We start from the raw sequence: 26,198 nt of genomic DNA, 5'->3' as shown, positions 1-26,198 counted from the left end.
AATGCTACATGGTTGCTAAGGTATTCAAAAGAGTCCACAGGCAAGTCTCTAGATTCAGGTCTCTAGATTCAATGTAAGGGAGGAGCATTTGGAAGATTTAATTCAGAACCTGTTGCATTTTCTCTCTTATATCGGATAGTTATATTGCACTGCAATTGCTCTCGAATCTACGCCAAGACAACTAGATGGTCCAATTTCAAGCAAGTTTTGGACCCAACGTACCAAAGTACCACCCAATATTCCCAAAATGAGGCTCTTCCTTTGAAAATGACTCTTCAGGCAATATTGATTTCCAGGTGCAGCCTTGATATCTGCTCAAACTGATAATTAGAAATAAAGAAATTGACAATACGCCCACATTACTTTTGCACATCTATCTTAAATTTTTTGAATTCCACTAAAACGGCCAGATTTCTGTGCGTGATCTACAGACGATGTGCAAATTAAAGAACACCGATGCAGCCGGATCATTTCCATAATGACCAACGCAATCTACAGTACCAAAATCTGCGCAGGTTAGTGTCTGGATCAACACATGTTTTTTTAGGGGGTGTTAAATAATGGCGTAAATACCAGTAATTTGACTAGCGCAAACCTTAGTAAATCACCTTGCATGATTCATTTAAATACTCTCCTCCCATTAATGTTACATCTAAAAGGGAAACTCTTACAAATGCATATGCAATAATGTCAGTGGCAAAAATAACTCTCCATGGCTTTTCTGCCCTAGTTTTTCACTGCGTGTCTTTAGTAAATCCTGACAGTAGTTTTTTAACACCAAAAAAGGGTTTGAGCTGGTGCAAGCTGTTAGTAAATCTGGCCCTAAGTGTTATCTCAGAACATCAAAATATCATTTTATCAACTGATATCATCAGTCACAGTACTTTTTTGAAAGCAGTTTAAGGGCATGCTCTACAAAAGAGAAGATCTGGATCAAACCTGACGCTGTCTTTGACAAGGATTATCAACTCTAAAGCTGATAAGGACAACATTACCCATCGCTGTCATACTCCTTGGATCAGCACGTCTAGTTTGATCTCAGGGGGTATTAGAGAGGAGAAGTGGAAGAGGAACAGAGTGTCTGGTGAAAAAATATGCACTAAAAAGGTGAGAGGAATGGCAGCTAAAGAGAAATGGTTGTTATACTGTAGATGTCTTAATTCACTCATTAACCTAAGCAAATAGACTAGCATAACATGTTTATTTGTAGCCACACAACAGAAATTGGTTGAATTTGTTTCCTAGTCTTTCATAGGATGTCATCATAGAATAACACCATGCTAAAAAGTGCTATAAGTATAACATGCATAACATGTCCCTTATCTCTAACAGATATCACTGAAAAAGGTGTCCTGAGAAAACACTCCTGAGCTCAGTCAAGAGACACGGTGGTGGAAGCTAAATTGCTATAAGCACCTTTAAGTTACAGAAACAGGGATGTGCACCATTCAGAACTGAATTGGGAATGCCTTTCCAATTCCAATTCACTTACTGAAATAATACTGATTTTGAAATGAGATAACAAATAGGGTACAGGATTGAATGTAAGGAAGTGGAATTCTACCAACTTCAAACGTTGGCTTGAAAAAGCTTCCTTCAAAAGCTTTCCGGAAAAAAATAAATCTGTGACATTTGAGGGTTTATAGGCCTTACAATAGGACAGACAGACAGACAGACAGACAGACAGACAGACAGACAGACAGACAGACAGACAGACAGACAGACAGACAGACAGACAGACAGACAGACAGACAGACAGACAGACAGACAGACAGACAGACAGACAGACAGACAGACAGACAGACAGACAGATAGATAGATAGATAGATAGATAGATAGATAGATAGATAGATAGATAGATAGATAGATAGATAGATAGATAGATAGATAGATAGATAGATAGATAGACAGACAGACAGACAGACAGACAGACAGACAGACAGACAGACAGACAGACAGACAGACAGACAGACAGACAGACAGACAGACAGACAGATAGATAGATAGATAGATAGATAGATAGATAGATAGATAGATAGATAGATAGATAGATAGATAGTGGACATATGCAATATTTTTGCAGGTCTTCTTGTCACAACAGGCTTTTATTAGTTTAAATTCACGCGTTCACGGATTCTTTAGCTATGCCACTCACGAACAACTGCACATTGCGCACTTATTATTGGGCCTGCTTTTAGCCATTTATCTGCAATCCACTGTTCCTTTTTCTTCTGCCAACTTTCAATTGGATAAAATAGGAACAGCTCACGGAGAGACTTTGACATTTATGAATTATAGCCTCAGGCACATCGTTATGATGTAATATTTCTCTCAAAGGCAGCGATTTTATGGAGGGGAAAGTAGCTGAGGAGAGGTGGCGGCTGCAAGTAGAATGGTTTACTTGAGACTGACACTTCTGTGAGGGGGAAAGAGAGAGAGAGTCTGGATGAGACGGAGAGAGAGGGAGAGAGATGGGTGTGCAAGGGAGGGAAAGAAAGCACAAAAAAAACTTTTAAGTAGTATCCTTAGGCGAGGAACAGTGTTAAGTGTTCCCTTAGATTTCAAAGTGGGAATGAATGGTTGATTCTCTTTGAAAACTGAGTTGCCATGGCAACTGAGCCTTTATTTCATATTTGCTGGCACAGGTAGCTAAACAGCAGACGCGAGAAAGATGAGGCATTCAGTCCACAGAGGAGTTCGCCGTCCACTAAAACCCACGGCGGCAGACAAACGGTCTTTCACCACTTCACCTCGATCATCCGTATCTCCCGCTCATCCTTTTCTCATTTAATCTCTGACAACAGATCAATGCTTTCACTTTCATCCAGTATAGGTAAAAGAGCAAGAGCTTCAAATCAGTCCTGTGCTCATTTTTGTTGTTGTTTTTTTCCGAGCTTAAAGTGTGAAGTGGGGTGTGACATGGCAGCCATACCCTGAAGCGATGTTCTCACCATGCTTTACATCATCTGCTTGCCTTATGAATACACAATATGCAAAATGTACCTGGGCTCCAGTGACGGGGGATGTCAGGCGAATACATAATGACAGTAATATGGAGGGGGGTGGCGAGACAGAAAATACCAGATGTCCATCTTTGCCGTTAGTAAAAGAGGGTTTTGGGTGGGTTTGACAGGCCGGTTTAATGAGGTGAGAGAGAAGATAGGACGACGCGTCGATGTAATCGATAGCAGAATTAACACATTGACATGCGGACTGTTTACTTTCAGCCATTTTCTCTGCACAATTAAGCGCCTGAGATCTGCAAGTCAACTATGATTAATCCCGGGGTCACTCCACTGTCTCCCTCCATTTCCACTTAAAGTATCAAGGCCTGTGTTTATATCTCCCCGTGTGTGTGTGTGTGTGTATAAGTGGTGTGTAGAAATATCTGAGTGTGTCAAGTCTGCAGAAAATGTGTGTGTAGGTGTGTATCGTCAGTATTGAGCAAAATTCTGAATTAAAGAAGTGGCTCCTTTCCAGTTTATGAGGAAGTTGAATTAAAATGACAGGAAAAGGAATTTACAGAACTGCACTTCAGACTAATTTAACTCAAGCTAATTTAACTCAAGCAAAGAATTTTGGGAAATGAAGTGTTCTGCCACCCAGGTCGACAAATGTTATGATGAAACCTAAAACTATCGATTGGGCCTATAAACTTCAAGGTGATGTCAAGCCAATATTCAAAGTCTTTGATGATCATTTTCTTGTAAAATTTACAGTTATATAAATTGCTTCTAATTACACAGTTTACCCTTTCATTAAAATTGAAATTGAAATTCTGCATTGTGTTTGCTACCTCAATTCAAATTCACTTCAAATTTGGGACCTGAATTGGAATTGAATAGGCATTCTCAATTCAATTCAGAATGGCGAACAACCTTTTATATGGTATAATGGCCTTGATATTTTTGGGGTTGATGAATTTTGCCATTTTTGAGCTGATGCTGTTTGAGATTGATGTCAATTGAGGCTCAATTGTTTTGGAGTTGAGGCCATTTGGAGTTGACAGTAGTGTTGTCACGATACTAGAATTTCTAACTTCGATACGATACCTTGAAAAATATCGATATTCGATACCATTTTCGATACCACGGAGAAAAAGCTGCCACAATATTAAGGGGGTATTTTTTTTATTTAAAGCTAAATATAACAAGTCTAGAACATGACAATGAGGTATATTTTACACGAACAAAAATGTCCTGAGTTCTATTTGTTTATATTTTTTAATTGGACCAGAGCTAACATGATGTATTTTTATTACCTACTGTTTAAGATTAAAATATACTGCAACAAAAAAGCACTTAACAGTATCAAATTGGAGGATAGAGAGTCAGTAATGTATAATAATAAGATTAAACATTCAATTTTCAGTTAAAGGCATGTCATTATTGAATTCAGAGATAGCTGTTTAGTTTAATTAATATCTGTGTAATCAAATTGATGATAATCGCTAATGAAGGAAAATTGCAGAATTAAATAATAATTTTTGAATAAAGTTAAATAGGCACCAGTTAATTTACATTTGACCACAGTTACAATATTTACTTGTCTAAGATTCCTCAGTCAGATTATGTTAACTTTAAGAATTAAAACGAGACAACACAGACTCTTATCAACAACAATACTAGGCCATCTTGGTTAATGTTTCAGAAAAGTTCAAATGAGAAGAGTTACAGTGTTTCCTTGAGGACTTTTTTTAGCAGTGGGGGCAGGTCTGTCCAAACAACAAACACCCCTGATGCTGAGCATATGCTGCTAAATAGTAGCCTACCCCTGGAGCCTGTTCCTTAAGTCTGTATACAGTCACCTATACAATAATTTTAAAAAATGAGTGATGTGAGGGATTATTGATAGTCAAACAATCTGTTGGGTGCCCGCAGCCCGCTCGCGTGTCCGCGCTATTCTCCGACATGCCCGCTCGCGTCCGCGCTATTCTCCGACATGCCCGCTCGCGGTGTGTAGCGCGTGTCCACGCTATTCTCCGACTCCGACATGCCCGCTCGCGGTGTGTTTTTTACGCGTGTCCGCGCAATTCTCCGACATGCCCGCTCGCGGTGTTCTTTATCAATCAACCAAAGCCGGTCGCGGGGGCGCCGCCCTCGCCATCTTTCCATTCACTTCACTTTTGCTATTTAACCAGAGCGAATGAGACGAGTGCGTCACGTGTGGTGTTTGTCAACGCGCCTGAGTATCGATACTTCGGGAAATTAGTATTGGTACCGTTCATTTGCAGTGGGCATTTGCAGTTGATAGTAGTTCAGGGTTGATGTCAACTGAGATTGATACCTTCTTGGAGCTGAGGCTTGTTGAGTTGATGGAGTTTGGAGTTGATGCCAATTGAAATTTATGTCTTTTTGGGGTTGAAGCCATCTGTAGTTGATAGCATTTTGGGATTGATGACGTTTCGAGGTTGATATCAGTTGAGGTGGATGGCATCTTGGATTTGAGGCTGTTTACAGTTGATAGCTATTTGGCATTGATGCGGTTTAGGAGTTGATGCCTATTGAGGAAGATGCCTTTTTAAAGTTTAAACTGTTTGCAGTTGATAGCGTTTCAGGTTTGATGATGTTTTAAAGTCCCCATGAATTTAAAATTGACCATACTTACTTTGTTTGCCTAAATTGATCGTTTTGTGGTGAACAATTCATCCATGCAAGTCAATCCACACAAAAAAAATTTTTGGCTTCGTAATCTTTAATCAAAATCTGAAATTTCCCCTCCCCTCTGCGTTGGAGGACCTTGCCTGATGACGTAGGTTTCAAGGTTTGGGCGTCTTCTTAACATCCATAATCACGCCCCTCCAACTGACAGTAGACAGACTGAATGAAAACACCTACTTTTCTAGATCCAATCAGGTGCTAGTTGGGAAAAAAGCCACGCCCACTATTTTGCCTCATTTAGTATTCCGTTTCTCTCGGAAATACGTCACAACACTGGAGAAAAGTCGTTTGCAACTTCCGGTTCACGGGGACTTTAAGGATGATATTGTTCGAATGGCGATTGCAGTCAGGGGGTTGTGGCCATCTGCAGTTAAAAGTATTTTGATCCTCTTTAGTTTGACTCCAACATCCTGGGATCTGGACAACTCCATTCTCACAGATGGACTGGCCTGATGATGTCTGGTCTGGGAAGCCTTCTCAATTTCTGTCTTCCATCCTTCCTTCCCCCTCTCCATCTCTCTTCCCATTTCATCCAACCATCAGCAGCTCACTCCTTGGCATCCTCTGTCTCATCCCTCTCAGCTTCTTGGCAACATCAGATTAGTTGCTTCCGAAGAGCATTTCCCGTAAATGTAGCCTACTTTAGATCCAGGATTAGCTGCCAGCGATTCAATAAAGGGCTCTTTTTTTTGGATAACAGTAAATGTTGGTTTTGCAGTTTGGTACAGGACAGTATGTGATGGCGTGGGTACACATGCAGTGTTATCAAAAGAGCCAAATTATCCCTAAGGGAAGAGGTTATTATTTCACAACTGTGTGTGTTCACAAATTAGCATAACAAAGACTCACCTCTGCCATTTTGGCAAGCTCGGTCCAATCAGCTTTGTTGTAGCTGCACATTATGCTGGATATGACAATCTATGGGGGAGAGAAGATAGATAGAGAATGAGAGAGAGATTTTTAGCATGGACAGAATTCAAGAACAGGTTTTCTTTGTCTCACCTTGTGGCCTTAAACAGAGGCCTGTTTCATTGTGTACAAAAGGTTTCCCCATCAAGGTCCCATTTTGTCCCATTATAAAATGGATCTGAAGGCCATTATCTTGTCTTTAAAAAGCAGCTGCCGCCTTCTTCTCAACCCTCAAAGTCATAAAATCAATATTTATAATTCACAAGACCAGGACAAATCCACTGTCGCGCTGCCATTATTAAAACAGTATCAAGCCCCAGAGCAGGGTGTTAGATAAGAGCATTTGCTGGATTAGCCTGTGCCGCTTGTTGTTTCCTTTCCTTCGGACACACAATAAGCCAGTCATAAAACAGGTTATGAAAGGTCTGCTTCTCAAAAACAACCCCTGGTTTTCAGTAATCACGAACATAAAAAGCTTTTGAAACTGGACTGAGCGCACCATAGTTTCAATTCTCCAGAGATGGACTTTCAGCCTACACTTGCTAGTGGAAAGAGTAGCTACCAGGTTAACATTTCAGCACACCATGTCCCTCATCTTGATTTTTCTCCAGGAAAAATCTAACCGTGTTAACCGCATATGTGGCCACACTCCATTATGTGGCTAATGGCTGCAGAGATGTGGACCCAGCAAAAAAAAAAAAAAAAACGCAATGAAGACCAGTCTATCATGTGTTACTTGGTCCAACAATGCGATTACATCTAAACTGTTGTCTCATCAGAAGTCCATGACTTACACTCGCCTCTGATGAGGTGGAGGTGGGCGGCACAGGGGACGGACAAGATTGGTGCTAACAACAGGAGAACAGGAGTCCGGGGAGACTCAGAGAAAACTGATTTCATGGGAGGATATTAAACTTGGAGGCTGTGCTGTCCCCCCGGGACAAATTTCCGCTAGATATAAATCTCTCGGGCATTACGCTTTCCCAAAAGCAGCAGGCAGTTAGGCGCTAAGCTTAGCCCACCTACACGAGAGCAGAAAATATTGCCAAGTTTTAGGGGGCAAATAAAGTTAAGCACTCTGACATTTACCGCTGAGATTTACAGTACAACACTGACATATAAGTGATATTTGATACACCCTGAAATAGTGTTTGATAATATTACCATAAACCTCAGGCCATCAGAGAGCAACAGCGGGGTTCCTAAAGAAGACGAAGAGATCAACGCTGCAGGCTTCATTTCGGGTATTATACGCAACGCGAGTATTCTGTTTTGATTTGGGCTTGACCTTTGCCTGCTTTAACGTCACGTTATTGCAGAACGGCCCTTGAGAAGCTGGAGAGGGATCTAGTTTTAAGTTTATTAAAACCAATCCAGCCTGAGCCCCCCTGCTGGAACGTCACATTAACCGGTGCCGAGGCTGCGGGGTTTGAGGAAGATCAGGGATTACCTGGTTATAAGCTCAATAACCTCCCTCCGGGCGAGTGCCTCCGAACCCACCTTACACTCTAACAATGTGTCTCCATGGAGATGAGTCACCTGGAGGCCATATGAGAACATGTGGAGCGATGATTCCCGCCGATTCTCTAACGCAGTGCTATGACCATTTCCTAATAATGGGAAAAAATGAAAGTGCTGATAACGGCACACCACAGTTTGTCCAGTACTGAGCTACACTGGTCATAGCAGCATCCTGATGAGAGTTCTTTTTTTCGGGAACGGTAAAGAAGGTTTTAGCACAGTGGGTGTATGTGTGAGGGATTGTTAGTTATGAATACACGAGAACGAAGCAATCTGAAAGTTGCCCATCCTGACCTCTCTCTCTCAAACTGACAAATTCAACAACAGAAACTATAATTGCGCTAGCAACGCACTCAGAGGCATCTAAAGCATTTGGCTAGAAGACCCGGCAAAACATTGGGTATCTATCTATCTATCTATCTATCTATCTATCTATCTATCTATCTATCTATCTATCTATCTATCTATCTATCTATCTATCTATCTATCTATCTATCTATCTATCTATCTATCTATCTATCTATCTATCCATCCATCCATCCATCCATCCATCCATCCATCCATCCATCCATCCATCCATCCATCCATCCATCTACTGTATCTCTCTCTCTCTCTCTCTCTCTCTCTCTCTCTCTCTCTCTCTCTCTCTCTCTCTCTCTCTCTCTCTCTCTCTCTCTCTCTCTCTCTCTCTCTCTCTCTCTCTCTCTCTCTCTCTCTCTATCTATCTATCTATCTATCTATCTACTGTATCTGTCTATCTGTCTACTCAGTCTGGGCCCTTAAAAGGCGCTTCTCTTTCTCTACTCTCTCTTCACCTTGTTTCAAAAAGAAAGCGATACATCTCTGCTGCTTTCATCCTCAGTACAAAAGCCGCCCCAGTGAATGCTGGGCTTCACTTCCATTAGTGCTGCCCATGATTGCCGTTAGAATGTCCTGCAGAAATCAATTAATCCTTTGATATTTCTTGAGCACAAAAAGAAACCCAGATACAAGAATCTTAGAAGTGAACAAATGAGTTGTCATTTTGTAATTCCAGCAAGCATATGCCGCTCCTGCTGTACCGATACGATGGCAGAAAAAAAAAAAAAGTACTTATGGATGGAGCTAGCTCACATCATAAATATTTGGATTTCATTAACAAACATGAGGATCACATTACTATGAATAATAAATGGAACAATGAGAAATGAATATTGAAATCATATTCAAATTTTATGACTTGAAAGCCAAACCACAGAGGAAAAATTGAAAATAACTAGTTACCACAGAGACTCCCATGTGGATTTCACCAAAGATGGAGACCTCCTCCCATACATTGTGAGGAAGAGATTAGAAATAACTATTTTCTCTTCTCAACATGTTCATATCATGTGCATCTTTATGTTCATTAATGTAGAAATAAAACAGCAGCTGCTCTGCTATTGAAGGCAAGCTGAATATTCTTATATTCTTACACCTTGTCCAACTAGCCACGGCTCCATAAAAATCACATCTCTAACTAGCTGGGACTGTCAACAGTGTCACACAACATGACATTTTGACGGATGCACGGATTCTATTTTTGACGTGCATCCCCGCTGTGAATCTCATTGGTCTATATTGTCAATAGAATGATCCTTCTAAATGTTTTTATAGGTGGGAGTATAACATATTTTGCTACAAGGCAGACCCTTCAGACACGAGCAGAAATCCCATGTGCCAGACCTGTGAAGTTCACGGTTCACAAGACATACAGTAAAACCCATTTACAAAGACCACCTATAAAATGATCACACACAATTTATCACAAACTATATATACAGTAGGGTTGGGGAGATGCACTATGTGGCCATGTATATATATATGTATAAATATATATAGCATGTATATTACTCTTATTATTTTTCTTGATGGTCAAGTCAAGTCAAATATATTTATATAGCGCTTTTCACAATACAGATTGTATCAAAGCTGCTTCACAGTATCAATCAAAACAACTTAACAGTGTTTGTTTATTACTGGAAAAAGACATCCAAGTTTGGTAGAGCTGATCAGTGGTATGATGGGTCATTTAATTTGAATATGGTCACAGGTCTATTAGTCATTAAATCCAAATTATTGTTGAAAATAGTATAAGTTTTTTAAAAATGTATGAAACTAAGGACTATTTTCAAAAATGTGTATGCCTTTTGGCCATTCATTTACATGACAACGGTGTTTTGGGGGCCTGAAAACGCAAGCTTTTGAAAACGGGTTTCAAAGTGCAAGGTTTTGAAACCGATGCCTTTACAGTCTCCATGTAGACAACAAAAACGTGAATTTGTGAAAACGGCGACTTCATGTGTATGCGTTTTAAATGTTCACGCGGTGTTTCTTGACAAAGTGACATCGCCAACTAATACAGCCTTTTTAGTAATTTTTGCAGATCCGTGTGAACGGGGATCGCTTTGACAACGTTGTTGTTGTCGTGTAAACATACCCTCAGTTCCATGCTGAAAATCAGTGGACATGCAGATGGACTCCAGTTGAAATGCTGCCCATTGATGTAGGCCTGATTCAAAAGCTCTCAAGCTCAAACACATTTCTGAGTCTGTCCTCTGTGTGGATTTTCTTTTGGTCTGCACGGGAGCAACATCAGAACAGCACAAATGCACAGCTTAGAGGAAACATTGCAAACATCAAACATCAAATATGAAGATGAAGAGGTCGTTCATCCTCATGCAATATTTCACTTTCGGTGAGCACAGAGACAGACGACGCATTGTGCCTTAACCTGAAGTGTTATTCCACCACTTTAAACACATTCAAAGCAACATATATCCTAAAATGTACCATTCTAGATGTTAAAGACATGTGATCTGTGCTTACATTGTCAGGAAAGTCAGCTTTGAGTTCAGTGACGCTGTGGCACCAGTAGGCAGCCGTCTTTTCACTGATCAGCTCAATGTTGAGGAAGGAGCTCTGGCCAGGTCCAAACAGCGGTCCAGAAGTGGTTCCACGCACTATACGTGGAGACACATTGGTGACCAAATCCTGCATGGATAAAAAAAAAAAGAGAGAAAATGTTTGGATTTAAGCAGTTACCATTCAGATTTGATGGCCATAATGACTCCATCATGGGTACATGACCTCGGGACACCTCCATTAGCGGCTAATAATTAGCGTACTAAGGGAACAGACCTACACAGTAGAGGCAGAGCTACAAATATGCCTCGCTCCGACTATCCCAACAGACTCTTGCTGCTATAAAATATGCTCTGCGGCTATAATTTCTGTGTAGAACAACATAAAGAAGACAATTATGACCATATTCTACAGAAATTCATGACACAAATTCAATAGTGTTATTTCTGCTTCCCTCTCCCAAGGGGCTTTGAAGTGGAGCTAAATTCATATTTAATCATACACGTTTGAAATTGTGCCGTGCAGTAGGGAAAATGAAGTCTACTTGAACCACAAAAAAAGGGGTTTTTACACTACAAAATAAAGTCAATCATCTATCACTTCGCACTAATATCTTCCTATTCTCACACTTTTCCATACTACATTTTATACATGTAGCAGAGGCTTGTCGTTCTTCAAAAGTGCCAGCATGCCCACAAGCCATGATAGATGTTCTCTGTACTACATTAAGCAGTAGTTGAAAATTCATCTCTTGGCATTAGTCTTCTGCCAAGCTGCTATAATATCCATCACTGATTGGATATATAGAGTACAGGTCATCTCGGCCAGACAGTAATCAGTCCACGGGGTAAATTAGAAGCCCGGTTAATGAAGCTGGCAGAGTCGCGAGGATCGTGCCATCGAGTGAACCGCTATTGGCTAATGGCTTTGGTCGTCAATATGAGTTTCCACCAAGCCAATGAATTGAGGCTCTTACCACATACCTTCTGGATTTTGAGCCAAGAAATCTGTTGTATCATATTTAAAACCTATGTGTAAATGACACACTGAGCTTATATTTACATTTTGCCTGTTTAAAAATCCACAGATTTCGCAAGGATGTTGTTTTGAGGTTGCTACACACAAATAACCATTTTTGGTTCCCCAAAGATCCTTTAATAGAACAGTTCTTAAAAGAACCATTTCCCCCCTTAACATTTTAATAACCTCAAGAACCTTTTTCCACTATAAAGACCTTTTGTGGAATGAATGTTAATGGTTCTTCATGGAACCATACAGTAGATGCCAATAAAGAACCTTTATTTTTTAGAGAGTGCTCACTAAAGTTGATGATTTTCTGGTCTTAAGATATGGCTCAGGACCCTCCTTGTAATACCACACCATGATTTGAGGTATCATTCATGTCAACAGTGCGGGACGAGATACGCGCTGACATTTAATACTGAAGGTTAGGGGTCTGTTCTACTCCTTAGCAAGCATCATTAATTAAAGACAAAGAGGGACTCATTTTAATCCAATGTGTCTAAGACCACAGTGCTAAGAGGCTAAGGGGTTAAGAAATTACATTTCGTGTTTCGCCGACTTCTCTTGCTGTGAAAATTGAACCGATAAACTCGATAGAACAAACAAAAGGGAGTGACAGCTTAATCCTTTGAACTCTGATAAACCATCCATCATAATTTAACAGTGTGAGAGGACGATTTGCATATCCTAATTAGAACCTACGCCTTTACAGAACAATTACAATAATGGCAGGCAAACTTCCTTTTACAACATTTGAGCAGTTTTCAAGCCATGGAGACAAGAAGCTTTCATTGACAATGTGATCTAATTAACATAAATTTGATTTAGAAGTGAGGCTCCAAATGTGTGGTTTGTTTTTGTAATATTCATTATGCATTTCAATTAATTTCATATAGGTTTATTTATTTGCCATGCTTGAAAGTAATTAAATCATTGTGACTATTGCCCAGACATATGCTTAGGGATTTCAAACTTCCAACCTTAAATATTAAACATGGGCATGTAGCTTGAGGTGCGGACATGAGTGACAACTCAAATCATGCAGTTTGTTGAGAAGAGGTATGAACAGACTAACAATTTTCACCTGGCGGACAATAAAAGAGAGGGGGAAAAACCACACACGGGTTATATTGTTATGCCATAGAACAATGATGATTTGGGTTCCCCAAAGAACCTTTCAGTGAACCGTTTTTAAAAGAACAATTTCTTTTCTTAGTGTGCAGAACATTTTCAAATCTAAAGAAGCTTTTGTGCAATGGAAAGGTTCCATGGATGCTAAAGGTCCACTAGCCTCAAAGCTAACATACAAATACACAACACTTATATTTTTTATTTCAGTGCGTCATCATTAGTAACAAGATGAGGTTCTGTTAGGACCACAGATCGACAGTTAGAATCTGCTGACAGATATTTTCTTCAGGTACATTCAAACATTCAAGTGTCTGGTTCTGTGATTCAGCCTTATGAGTGACATTTTCATACAGGACTTGTGGTTGAAGATAAAGACGTTACCTCGGCCCCTTCAGTGAAGACCCTGTTGGGAATTCAGACAACCATCCCATGAGCTCGAGGCCAATCTGTAAGTCTATATTTAATGAAGCCGTGACCAGGGAACATTTGGCTGCCGGCGCTTTGGATTATCAGGCGAGGGTGGAACAAGACGTTTAATATTAAGCAACTAGAAACCATGAAAATTACCCAAAAGACAGAGGTCTGGCATGCTGAAACAGGTGCCGCACACAGCGACGGGAGATAAGACACGCACGCATACACACGCTGCCTTTCCCATTCTCTCCTTCCCAGCATGCATTTCAATGCAAATTGGATTCCCAAAGATGAGTGCCGATGGACATAAGACATAAATTCATTCCTCCACACAAACCGTAGTGTTAATATGCATGACTGCCACCAGCCAGCAGAAGACGGGATTAAACCTGCCTGGGATGGACACCTTATTTGGGTTTCTGTTTCAACCAACAGTGGGGTCCAAATGTCGGAGAACACATTCAAAATCTGGGAGTTCTTTATTTTCTTTATTATTTTGTTTTATTTTAACCTCAAAAATGCAAAAGTAACAAAGTTTTAGCATTTTGGACAAAATTGAAATGACAAAAACTGAAGACCAAATATGAAAGAATTCTACTAGTAAACCTTTTCCATGCAATGAGGCTTTCAAGCTCCAAAAAAGGATTGAAAATCATCATAAAAATGTGGTCCATAAAACTTTCGTGCATGAATCCTTCAGATCAATTTTGTGAACTGAATCAATCGATTTATTCAAAAGATCTGATTCAAAAGAACCTAACCAGTCTGATTAGTAAATGAATCATTCAGACTGGTTTTGTGAACTGAATAAACTGATTAACTGAAAAGGACTGAAGAGAATATAATCATTTGAATTAGTGTACAAATCATTTATATTGATTTTGTGAACTGGATCAATCGATTTATTCAAAAGATCTGACTCAAAAGAATCAAATTAGGTTAATTATTAAACAAATCCTTAAGAATGTTTTTGTGAACTGGATCAACTGAATCATGAAAATGATCTGACTCATACTAACAAAAGTCTAACTCATGAACAAGTCAATTAGACTGGTTTAGTGAATGGGACCAACTGGCCCATTGAAAAGATCTGACTGAAAAGGACCAAATCAGTTAATTTAGTGATCAAATTATTCAGACTGATTTAGAGAACAGGATCAACTGGCCCATTGAAAAGATCTGACTCAAAAGAATCAAAGCAGTCGAATTAGTAAACCAATCATTCAGAACAGTTTTGCAAACTAGACTGATTCATTTAAAAAATATGACTCAAAAGAATCGAATAAGTCCAATTAGTGAACAAATCATCCAGACTGATTTTGGGAACTGGATCACCTGAATCATGACAAATGATCTGACTCAAATGAACAAAAGTCTAACTCATGAACAAATCATTTAGATTGGTGGTGTGAGCTGGATCAACTGACTCATTGAAAAGATCGAACTCAAAATACCAGATCAGTTCAATTAGTGAAAAAACCATTTAGACTGATTTTGTGAACTGGATCAACTGGCCCATTGAAAAGATTGGACTCAAAGCAGTTCAATTAGTGAACAAATCCAGTTTTGTGAACTGGATCGTGTGATTAATTAAACATATCAGACTCAAAAGACTAATTCGAGACTTGTGTGAACCACTTTAATGATACTTTTATGGTGCATTCATTGTATTGAAAAGAGCAGCCAGTCCCAGAAATATGCATCTTTTTTGTTCCACTGAATCAAGTCATAATGAAATGTAAATAATTAAGAATGCAAGCATTTTCACTGGCGTCTCAAACGTTTGGACTCCCCTGTACGTGGCTGAACACCCTCTTGGCTGCGTGCTCGTTCTTCACACACGTCACAGGTCTAAGAACTCTTTTCTGTTGGGGTCCGTTGACCATTCATTCGCACACCGTGACCTATAGAGGAAATGCAGGGAGGACCGTTTTTCTTTTCTTTTCTCCTACAGAGACTCACCATTTCATGTGTGTTTTTGAGCTGACAATGTTTTATCACAGCACAACAGGCCCCTAATCCTCCTGTACAACAAACAGGCTTTCAGAAGCGGACACATGCAAGAACTACTAATCAAAATGCAGCAGGCTACACCGCTGCCGAGCTCACACACTCCTGCTAACATCACAGCCCGCGACCACGTGCTTTCACATACTAATGAGAATATACTGTACTCTGACCTCACGAACAGACTATATACCAGAAATGCCTTCTGGAAGTATGAGCGCACGATCATAATTCACCACTGCACTGATGTTTACTGCGATCATCTGCATATTTTCACGTTTTTACAAACCACCTCTGAAATGAAGCAACGGAATATCTGTTTCTCTTTACACGTTTCATTATCCCGAGGAAGATGCTCGCTGCTGTTTCCCATCTATTTTTTTGCTCTCCCCCTCTCTAGACACGCAGGGGAGATCAAGTGCGGAATATACTGCTCAATGGCCGATAATCCCGCACATTAAACCACAGGCTTGAACTAATACCATATCAAATGCTTCGCTATTCAGATCCAGCATCCCGCAGTAATTCTCTTATTTCAGAAGATCAAAACTGCAGGGAATATTATGCACGAGGTTCCTTACCATCAGTTTGGATTGTAAGAACGAACAGGCGATACATTTAATGGTGCAATCAGAAGAAAACATTCTGAAAGAGAGAGGTCAAAGCTGCTTAATACATGAATCTAACACATAATGGACCATGTGTACAGGGACAAAAGTACAATAATCTAAGACTACTCAGAAAATACTTATTTTTTGCCTTTTTTTAACAAAAATTTCATAATTTCTTTTTGCAAGAATTTAATCATTTTATTCAGCAAAAGTGACAAGACTTGCATTTCAGATAAATGCTGTTGTTTTGAACTTTCTATTCCTCAAAGAATCCTGAAAAATTGTATTACAGTTTCCACAAAAATATTAAGCAGCACATTTACCACATTGATAATAAGAAGAAATGTTAGCAAATCAGCATATTAGAATGAATTCTGAAGGACTGCGAAAAAGTCAGTAAAACCTGTTGCTGAATGTAGCAAAATTGCTTATTTGATTAGTGAACAGAACAGAATTACTATTATTTCTTCTTTATTTTGTCAAAAGTGTATTTAAAAAAACAAACCTAAAACGTTATTCCCAGTGTTAAATTGGACTTTGAAACACAGATTTTCATTCTGGTTTCATACTTTTGAACTGTCACTCAAAAATGTATTCATTACCCTTAATTTAACTGAAAAAAGTTTTTACAATTTTGTTCATCCAAAATAGATCTGTTTAGTTGAGTCAAGACAATTTCCTCTAGTATGTTTAACTTAACTATATTACATTTCTGTCAAACTAAATGTTTTTATGTCGGTCCAACTTATTTATTTATTTTCTTAATTTGTTATTCTAATATACCGAGGTGTACTTGAGTTTCTTATGATTAAACAAGCAGTTTTGATCATCCTTATACACAATGTATGTAATGAACAAAAAAGAAAAGACTGGTGTCAGTACTGACATTATTATAGATCACTGACTAAGCCTAAGCACAAGCACCAGCTCAATGGTAACCAAGATTCAAAAATACCACAGTCATCTCTAAATGTCTGAACATTAAACACTAACATGTCTTTCCCTTGACTGAAAAACACATAAAATAACAATGAATCCCTAAATGTACTCTCCTAACGCAGTTCCTTGCAAATCATGCTGGGTTCATTAAGTAAACTTCAGTTTTAAATATATTAGGTGGATTGAACACAATGAAATTTAGTTGTGACAAAATGTTCTAGCTCATTTTAATTAACTAAACTGAACAAAAGTGAAAAAATGTTGAGTGTATTGTCTCACTAATCGGAGCTAGATTATTAAAGGGATATTAAAGTGCCAAATTGGCCCAAACCTATATGATTTTTTTTTTTTTTTTTTTTTTTTTGCAGAACACAAAAGAAGATATTTTGAAAAATGTCTGTAAAAAGTTGATGGGCCCCACTGACTTCCATATATGAAAGTCAATGGGGCCCCTCAACTGTTTGGTTACCCATATTCTTCAAAATATCTTTTTTGTTTAGTAGAAGAAAGAAATTCCTACAGGTTTAAAAGTACTTGAAGGTGAGTAAATGATGACAGAATCCTTTTTTTGGGGGTGAACTATCCCTTTAAGCTTATGCCTGTAACATAAAAACACATGTAATACTTGTGTCAGCCTTTCTTTGAAACAAAACACAGAGCCTTACTCTAATGGAAATTACCACATAAGTCTTGCTTGTTAAATGCGTTATAGACTCATTTGGGTGAAACGCTCAGCATTCCACATGGATCGTACCTGCTTTCCAGACAGCCTACATCACCAGAATTGATCTGCGAGATTAGTCTCCTCTCACTGCATTTGTAGTATAACTATAGTATGCAAGTACCACACTCATGCAAACATAAAGAATAACAATGAACATCACACTGCAAAATGACTATGGATGTGCATGCTATATTACTTGGGCCTTATAAGATGAATAGATGTGGAAGTAGGGGAAGTTAAACCATTCTCATAAACCCTCCCGTTGCTACCCAAAAGAAAATATCTATTAAAACTGACTCCAGAACTGAAAAGGTGCATGTTTTTGTGGATGACATTTGCTCTGGTCCTGTATCTGATTTCTGTGGGGCCCTTGGAGTCACTGCGGGATGGAGAGCAGACAAATAAAATAATAAAATCTTGAAGAGCCATAATTACACTGAGTGGCCCCAAGTCGGGGCATTAATCATTATAAACAGCCATGACAGAAAAATCAAACCACTTCTCCTGTGTACCCAGGCCAATACACCAGAAAAAAAAAGAGAGAAAAGTATAAGAGAAAGAGAGAGAAAATAGGTGAAGCTGCAGTTCTTGTGTGTTAGCCGTCTTGTTCATGTCTTTCCAAACCTGTATGACTTTCTTTCTTCTGTGGAACACAAAAGAATATATTTTGAAAGACAATAGGGTCCAAACAACATTTGAAATTCATTGTATGAACAAAAAACACTGGGGCATTTTTTTTCAAAATATGTTTGTTTGTTTGTGTTGAACAAAAGAAGAATATAATGCAGGTTTGGAACGACATGAGGATGAGAACGAAATGAAGAGAACGAAATGAAGAGAACGAAATGATTGGAACGAAATGATTGGAACGAAATGATTGGAATGAAATGACAGAATTCTTTTTTTTTTTTTTTTTTGGTGAACTATCTTTTTAAAATGTGTTGTAGCTGTAAATGTGAGGAACATGGGATGTTTGACCCTCTTAACCCTTTCCCCGCCAGCTTTAAAAAAAAAAAAAAAAAAAAAAAAAGTTGCCAGCATTTTTGTCTATTTTCACAAAACTTTCAATCTGATTATGAAGAGTTTGGTTCCTAAACGCAATAAATCCCTTTAGATTAATTTGAGTAAAAATGTGTTTTCTTTACCAAGAAAGTGGAAAGATGAAAACCACTATTTTCTGTTTCAAACTTTCACATAGCATTTGTAGGTCATAAAAAAAAAAAAAAATTAAATCCAGGTTTTGATTTTCAAAGATTTATTATAAAAATGGATTATTTTTTTCCCCAAAATACAATAAATCCATTTTTTTTTTTTATTCAAAATGCAATTAATCCATTGAATCAATATAAAAGTTTTTTTTTCATATTGAAACTGTTGAAAATACACAACAACGTAAGTTTATTAGTATAATATTTTTATTAAGAACTATAAAGAAGATTGAAAACATTTTTCCTCCTCCCGAGTGCCTCATCTTCTTAATCTCCTCACGTAAATGATTCGATTTCGATGCCTTACGTTTCTTACCCACCGCAGAAACAACCACAGGTTCATCAATGCCGTCAAAATTATTCATTTTTTTGTTTGTTTGTTGATCGAAAAGTACAAAATAGCTAAGAAAAATTAGGAAGCCGGGTGTATTCAAGGCGCTGCCGTTACTGTTTATATTGCGTCGAATGGTGCGTTGTGATTGGTTGAGAGCGGATATATTGCATTCTGCAGAGAAGGGAGACTGGCGTTTGTCGCGGTTTGGAAAGAAAGGGAGAAAACATGACAGAATAACACGCCGGATATCGCATTTTACTTAAAATTAAACATTGACTTTTCAATACCAACCAGATACAATACTGATTTTTGCAGTAACTATTTTTTTTTAAAAATGGCGTTTATCGCGTTTTGGAACCAAACTCTTCATATGCAATATATCAAAATAAAGAGCAGAGCATCTGCTTTTAAACAAAAAATGCCTTCTTTTTTATCAACACTTGAATGCTAGTAAGTTTCATAAAAAAAGCAACATTTTAATCAAAACAGCTGAGAAAATCAAGTTTTTTTAAGTCAAACACTACAACATGCATAAGCAATTCTTGAATCGCTTGTTTCCGCTTCTTCTTCACCTGTGTTGTTATAAGGATATTCTGTACTCTTTCAAAAGATGTGTAATAGCGCCCCCTACCGCATAATAGTGGAAACAATTCTGGCAATGGTGGGGAAAGAGTTAAAAGGATAGTTAAACAATAAGCAATAACAGTTATGATGTTATTTTCTTTATGTGGGACACACACAATGCTGAAAATTCAGCTTTGCCATTACAGGAATAAATTACATTTTAAAATGTATTAAAATAGAAACACTTCTTTTAAATTGTAATATTTGACGATATTACAAATTTGACTGTATTTTTGATGAAATAAATGCAGCCTCTGTGAGCATAAGAGCCTAATTTCATGTTGTTTTTTAATCTTATCAACCTCAAACTAGTGTAAATGCTGGCATTTTCCTCACACAAAGCTAATATATTATAAAACTTGGAAAATAGTGTCATATGGACAACTTTTATGATACTATTTGTCTTTAATGTGGCATAACAGCTCTAGTCCCAATCCACCTTCATTGAATGTTAAAGAGCAGCCTGGACATTGTGCTAACAAACTACTTTTGTGTTCTTTGGAAAAAATATATCATACAATTTTCAAGTGACATTAAGGCGAGTACATTTCATTTTTACGCGAACGATCCCTTTAAACGTCAACTGGTCGCTCTTTCATTGTACAGGCTTATTTGAATGTGCAAACATACATGTTCAGTCAGCGTTTTTTTATGCATGTGTTGAATGTACATGCATTAACGTCTGCTGAGATTTCGGACAAAGATCCCTGCAACTGCTGTAATCTTCTCTCCATGGCCGTCACTCAAAATCTAAGCAACCTTGAATCCATGACAACGTCCCAGAGACACATTAAATTACAGAACCTTGATAAACCATGTGACAACTTTCTTCCCTTCAGTGAAAGGACTCGGAGGGACAATACGACACAACTGCCTTTCATTCTAACTCGTGTGAATAGAATTCAGCTTCGGTGAAAAAAAAAAGCTCTTTAAGTTTCAAGGCCTCATGCTGCTTAAAATAAGACAGAGGAACATTCTGGAATAGAGGCAAGCATGACATTCACTGAATCATGGAAAATGAATGTTGGTTTTGTAAAAATTGATTTGAATCTCATGCAGTCAATAAACCACTGATTTCATAGTGCATGCTTTTGGACACAATATCTCTCAAAAGAAAAAAAAACATAAATCCAACATATTCAGGAAAAAAATGTTACATTTAGGATGGCAAGCCAAAAGCTACTATTCGAGAAATGTTTCGTATAGGCCACCGCTGAACATGATTGCAATCCAGAGAAGTGCACAAGATCAGTTTGCCTGAAAGAGACTTAATAAATTAAAGTCTGAAAGGAGGATATTAACCCTGTTTGATAAATGAACAGGGATATTGTCTGTCAGCTTGGTCATTAGTTCTATTCACCAATTACTTTTCTAGGTGCAAAAGGGGAGTCACAAGCACTGGCCCGTGGGTTCCCTTCTTCAACGCTGCATGATCGCAGGCCAACAAACAAGTCCGAAATTAGACCACGCAATATATTTGTCACCCTCAGCGATAGGGATAAACATTCACTTGGACGTAATTGTTATTAGATTGAGGGTCTCGGCATTGGCTTTGATTCATTATCTTAAATGTCTATAGCACAAGCATTATAACCTATGCGAGAGGTTTACAAACTTTTCTGCCAACAGAACTTGTATGACCAACATCATCTACTTAAAGTCTTTTTTTTAACTTAATTAATTTAATAATATTGAATACTGACAATTGAATAATTACTGAATATGAATTTAATGAATAATAATACAATTTACTTTATTATTATAATACATTTATTTAATTTAAGAACAAGAAAACTTCTTAAAGGGATAGTTCACACAAATATGCAAATTCTGTAATTAATTACTCTCCGTATGTTCAAACCAGTAAGACTTTCGTTCATCTTCAGAATACAAAAATCTTTTTGATGAAATCTGAGAAATTTCTGTCCCTCCATTGACAGCTACGCAACTACCACATTGACTAAATGGAAATAACTTTAAATATGAATAAAAGCCTAAATTAAATCTATTCATCATATAAAGTGATCTAGTCTCTTCAGAAAATTGGTTTAAAAAAAAGTAATTCGTTTTACGATCTCTTTATGCACTTTTTGAAGCCTATGAAGCCTTTTGAAGCCTATTTTTCTAACCCTATTCAGTTGCGAATAGGGTTGCAAAGGGGCGGAAAATTTCCGGTAAATTTCCATGGGAAGTTAAGCTGGGGAATTTTGGAAATATTCCATATTAGAAACTTTCCATGGGAATAATGGGAATTAATGGGAATTTAGGGGAACTAACTGGGAATTCATTGTAATGTAATCGATCATTGTATCATATCCAAGCTTAAATATAAACAGAACTCATGAGAAAACATCCATGCAAAATGTTTTCAACAGATATTTCAACAGATTTATTTGTAAGTAGAACAGAACAACAGAACAGAACAGAGCATCGCGATGTTGGCTAAACATTGTGATATCTGTCAGCCATCACGATGGACGATGATATCGTACAACGGCCCAACCCTAGTAAGAATACTAATGCAATGGCATGAACAGATACATAAATAGTAAGGCTAGCTAAACAACTGGAATGATCTTGAAAACATATTGCAGGAGGCAGAGAAAAACAGCCACATGAGGTAGCTAGCATCTGCCTTCTGTGGTAAATAAAGTTATGCTAGCTTATTTAGCATCTAACTTGTCAGCATTGCAACTAGATGAATACATTTGTATGTGATATTTGCAATTTAAACATTTAATAAATATATTTCCCCATAACATCATCAAAACTTACTTCACTTTGTTTAGTCCACAGGCTCAAATGTGTGCCTTCAATAGTCTTATGCTTTGGGCTTCTGTACATGTGATGGAGGCATGCACAGTGCCAGTAGGGGGTGTGGTCTCAATAGCCATGCAGTAAGCAGTGTTCTATGTGCATGTGATTGAGGAATGGCATGGATATTCAAGTGTATTTGAATGGCATCTGTTTGTTTTAGTCAAGATTATGCTAAAATATACTTTCCTCAACTATATTTAAGTTCCCTATGAAGAGCCAACCCTCAACTTTGAAAATTCCTACTTTATTCCCATTTATTCCCATAAATTCCTGTTAATTCCCTTAAATTCCCATGGAAAGTTTCCATCTTTGAAAATTCCCAGAATTTTGCAACCCTAGTTGCGAAGCTGTCAATGGAGGGACAGAAAACTCTCAGATTTCATCAAAAAGATCTTCATTTGTGTTCAGAAGATGAACGAAAGTCTTACGGGTTTGGAACAACATGGCGTGTCGTGAATTTTCATTTTTTGGGTGAACTAACCCTTTAAGAAGTTTTCTTGTTCTTAAATTAAATAAACGAATTATAATAATAAAGTAGTGGCCAAATTTTCTGATGCTATTATTTATGCACTTGTCACAACAATTTCAGTCTTTATTGTCATATTAAAAGTAGCAAAAACAAATCCTAAATCAAGAAGGCTACAGTGCATCTCTGACAGACGCTTTTCTATCTATTTTGAGTACCGGATGAAACAACTCAACATTATCAGCACACAACCCAACAAACACATCCTGCATGCTTAATAAAAGTATATGAAGCAGTTCAAATTGCTGACATAAAGATTTAGTAGGCTGCACTTCAAATAGACCAGAAACCAGAGCGGTCGGCTCATTGATCATCAGCCGTCACCGACGGAAACATGAAAAAAACAAGAAGCAACACTCATCCACCCCGGTGTCATGCTTTATAGGGAGTAAAGCGCCCAAAGACATGATGAGTTTGATCAAATTAGTAGACTAAAGAGATCTGTGAGGCACAACTTGTTTGCCCTTTCAGCCATGCAAAAGGTAGTGAGAGGCGCTTTGATCTCCCAATTAAACGGGTATATTTATAAATGTAAACATGTAGCTGAAGCTAATGAGCCTGGGCGATTGGACTTTTTCTTTTTTTACACGCGATGAAGCCCCCCCGATCGGCACCACCTCAGCTAATTTGCTTGCCAAATAAACACAGATCACTGGACTGTGACTGTTGTTCTACATGTCAGTCCTGTCTAGCTATTGTTCTATTGTGTTTTGCTTTTTCATACAAACGAAGTAGTAAACTTGCACTTGACTCCTGCACCATTTCTTGGTTTGTAATTTATTTCAAATTAAACTGAAGGAAACACAAAAGACGCTCCTACAAAACAAGATTTTATACAGTTTTTTTTTTACCTTTCTTTTTATGGTTTTGTGGTCTTTGGGGTCTCTTTTTTTCTTTTTCTAAAGAGAATGCATTGGTCTATGACTTCCTCTCACGGAGGAAGTGATAAATGTGATTCTTTGTCCATTCATTCAATAGATGTGGCAGTTACGCCGAGGTCACGGAAGTGGTGCAGTCTTTTTTTTAAAGTTGCGGATTTTCACCTTTGACATTTGCTGAATTGATCCGCCAGCAGTGTTCACAGCATCATGGCTGACTTGAAGAAGCAGTGATTGAACAGTGACTGTGCCCCTATCTCCGTCTGTATTGATTAGATGACAGGACAGATTGAGGGAATCGTCTTGTCGTGTATCACGTCTCTCCGTTTCAGGCGGCTCTTATCAGGATAACCCCAAACAAAATGCCAGCGAGGAGACGGCAGTTAACATGCGGCATGATACTCGATTTACACTTGTTCATAGGGTTCTGAAAAATATATATATAATTAAATCAGACAGAGCGTGCTGCTGTGGTAACATATTCTCTTGATAAATCTACGATCAAGGCTTAAATCTAGTCTCAGACTATAATGCATGTTTGAGCTGTTTTAACTGAAAGCAACTTGCACTGACAGATCTTAAAATACATCAGTGCCATACTCCCATTGTTTTGTCTCAAGATGCAGAGCAGTCATTTTTTTCTAAGGCATGTTTAGAAAAGCTACTTAAATGTCCTAATTGAACCAAGACCTAATCCTGGCTTAATCTAAGCCATGTCTATTAAACCAGGCCTTAGTGCTTAACTTTGCTTAAATTATACTTTGTCAATGGAAATGTATGACCGTAGGCATGTACATTAATTGCGATAGATGCCAAATTAATTCTGAGAAATTGTCCAGCACTATCTGTTTAACGTTTACAGGTGACATTCATAAATTTAAATGTGTCTTAAATGTCAAGATACCTTGTTGTTTTTTATGTGTTTAAACATGCCAGTTTAAGATGCTTGGATAATTAGGGCACTATTCCTTGTACTGTTGCTTTGGAAAACAATTTGAAAAGAAAAGTTTGAATCCAGACTGCAAAATGCCCATATCACACATTCCACTTCTCTTTCCTCAGTACTTTCTAATCTCCCCCACACTTTGATTCAGAGGTAAAAGGTAAAAATTAATTAATTAATAAAAAAAAGAGAAATAGGTAGGTAGGTAGAGTGGGTAGGTTGATGGATGGAGGGGTAAATGGATGGATGAATGGATGGATGAGAAATTGTATGGATGGGTAAATTGACTGATGGATGGATGGGTAAATGGATGGATGAGTAAATGTATGGATGGGTAAATGGACTGATGGATGGATGGATGGATGGATGGATGGATGGATGGGTAAAATGTATGTATGTGTGGATAGATGGGTAAATGAATGGATGGACGAATGGATGGGTAAACAGATGGATGAATGGGTGAATGGATAGATGGAGGGGTAAATGGATGGATGGATGGATGGATGGATGGATGGATGGATGGATGGATGGATGGATGGATGGATGGACGAGAAATTGTATGGATGGGTAAATGGATGGATGGACGGATGGATGGATGGATGGGTAAATAGATGGATGGACGGATGGGTGGGTAAGTAGATGGATGGATGGGTAAATGGATGGATGGACGGATGGATGAATGGATGGGTAAATTGATGGATGGATGGATGTCTGGGTAAATGGATGGATGGAAGGGTAAATGGATGGATAAATGGATGGATGGATGAATGGATGGATGATGAATGGATAACTGGATGGATGGGTAAATAGATGGATGGACGGATGGGTAAATGGATGGATGGGTAAATGGATGGATGAGTAAATGGATGGATGGGTAAATGGACTGATGGATGATTGATGGATGGGTAAAATGGATGTATGTATGTATGTATGTATGGGTAAATGGATGGATGGACGGATGGATGGGTAAACAGATGGATGGATGGATGGATGGGTAAATGGATGTATGGATGGGTAAATGGATGGATAAGTAAATGGACTGATGG

General features: G+C 38.2%; 1 protein-coding gene across 1 annotated transcript in view; it reads right to left on the bottom strand.

Moving 5' to 3' along the window:
- The window catches only part of dpyda.1 (dihydropyrimidine dehydrogenase a, tandem duplicate 1), a 190,950-nt gene that overhangs the window by 68,255 nt on the left and 96,497 nt on the right, over positions 1-26,198 (bottom strand). The window contains 2 exon segments of the mRNA XM_056249222.1: positions 6,510-6,578; positions 10,938-11,102. Coding sequence (XP_056105197.1) covers positions 6,510-6,578; positions 10,938-11,102 — 234 coding nt within the window.

The sequence above is a fragment of the Rhinichthys klamathensis genome, unplaced genomic scaffold, assembly GCF_029890125.1.
Source record: "Rhinichthys klamathensis goyatoka isolate OS25496 unplaced genomic scaffold, OSU_Roscu_1.1 h1tg000059l_1, whole genome shotgun sequence".
Taxonomy (NCBI): domain Eukaryota; kingdom Metazoa; phylum Chordata; class Actinopteri; order Cypriniformes; family Leuciscidae; genus Rhinichthys; species Rhinichthys klamathensis.
This window is presented reverse-complemented; position numbering and strand designations above follow the sequence as displayed.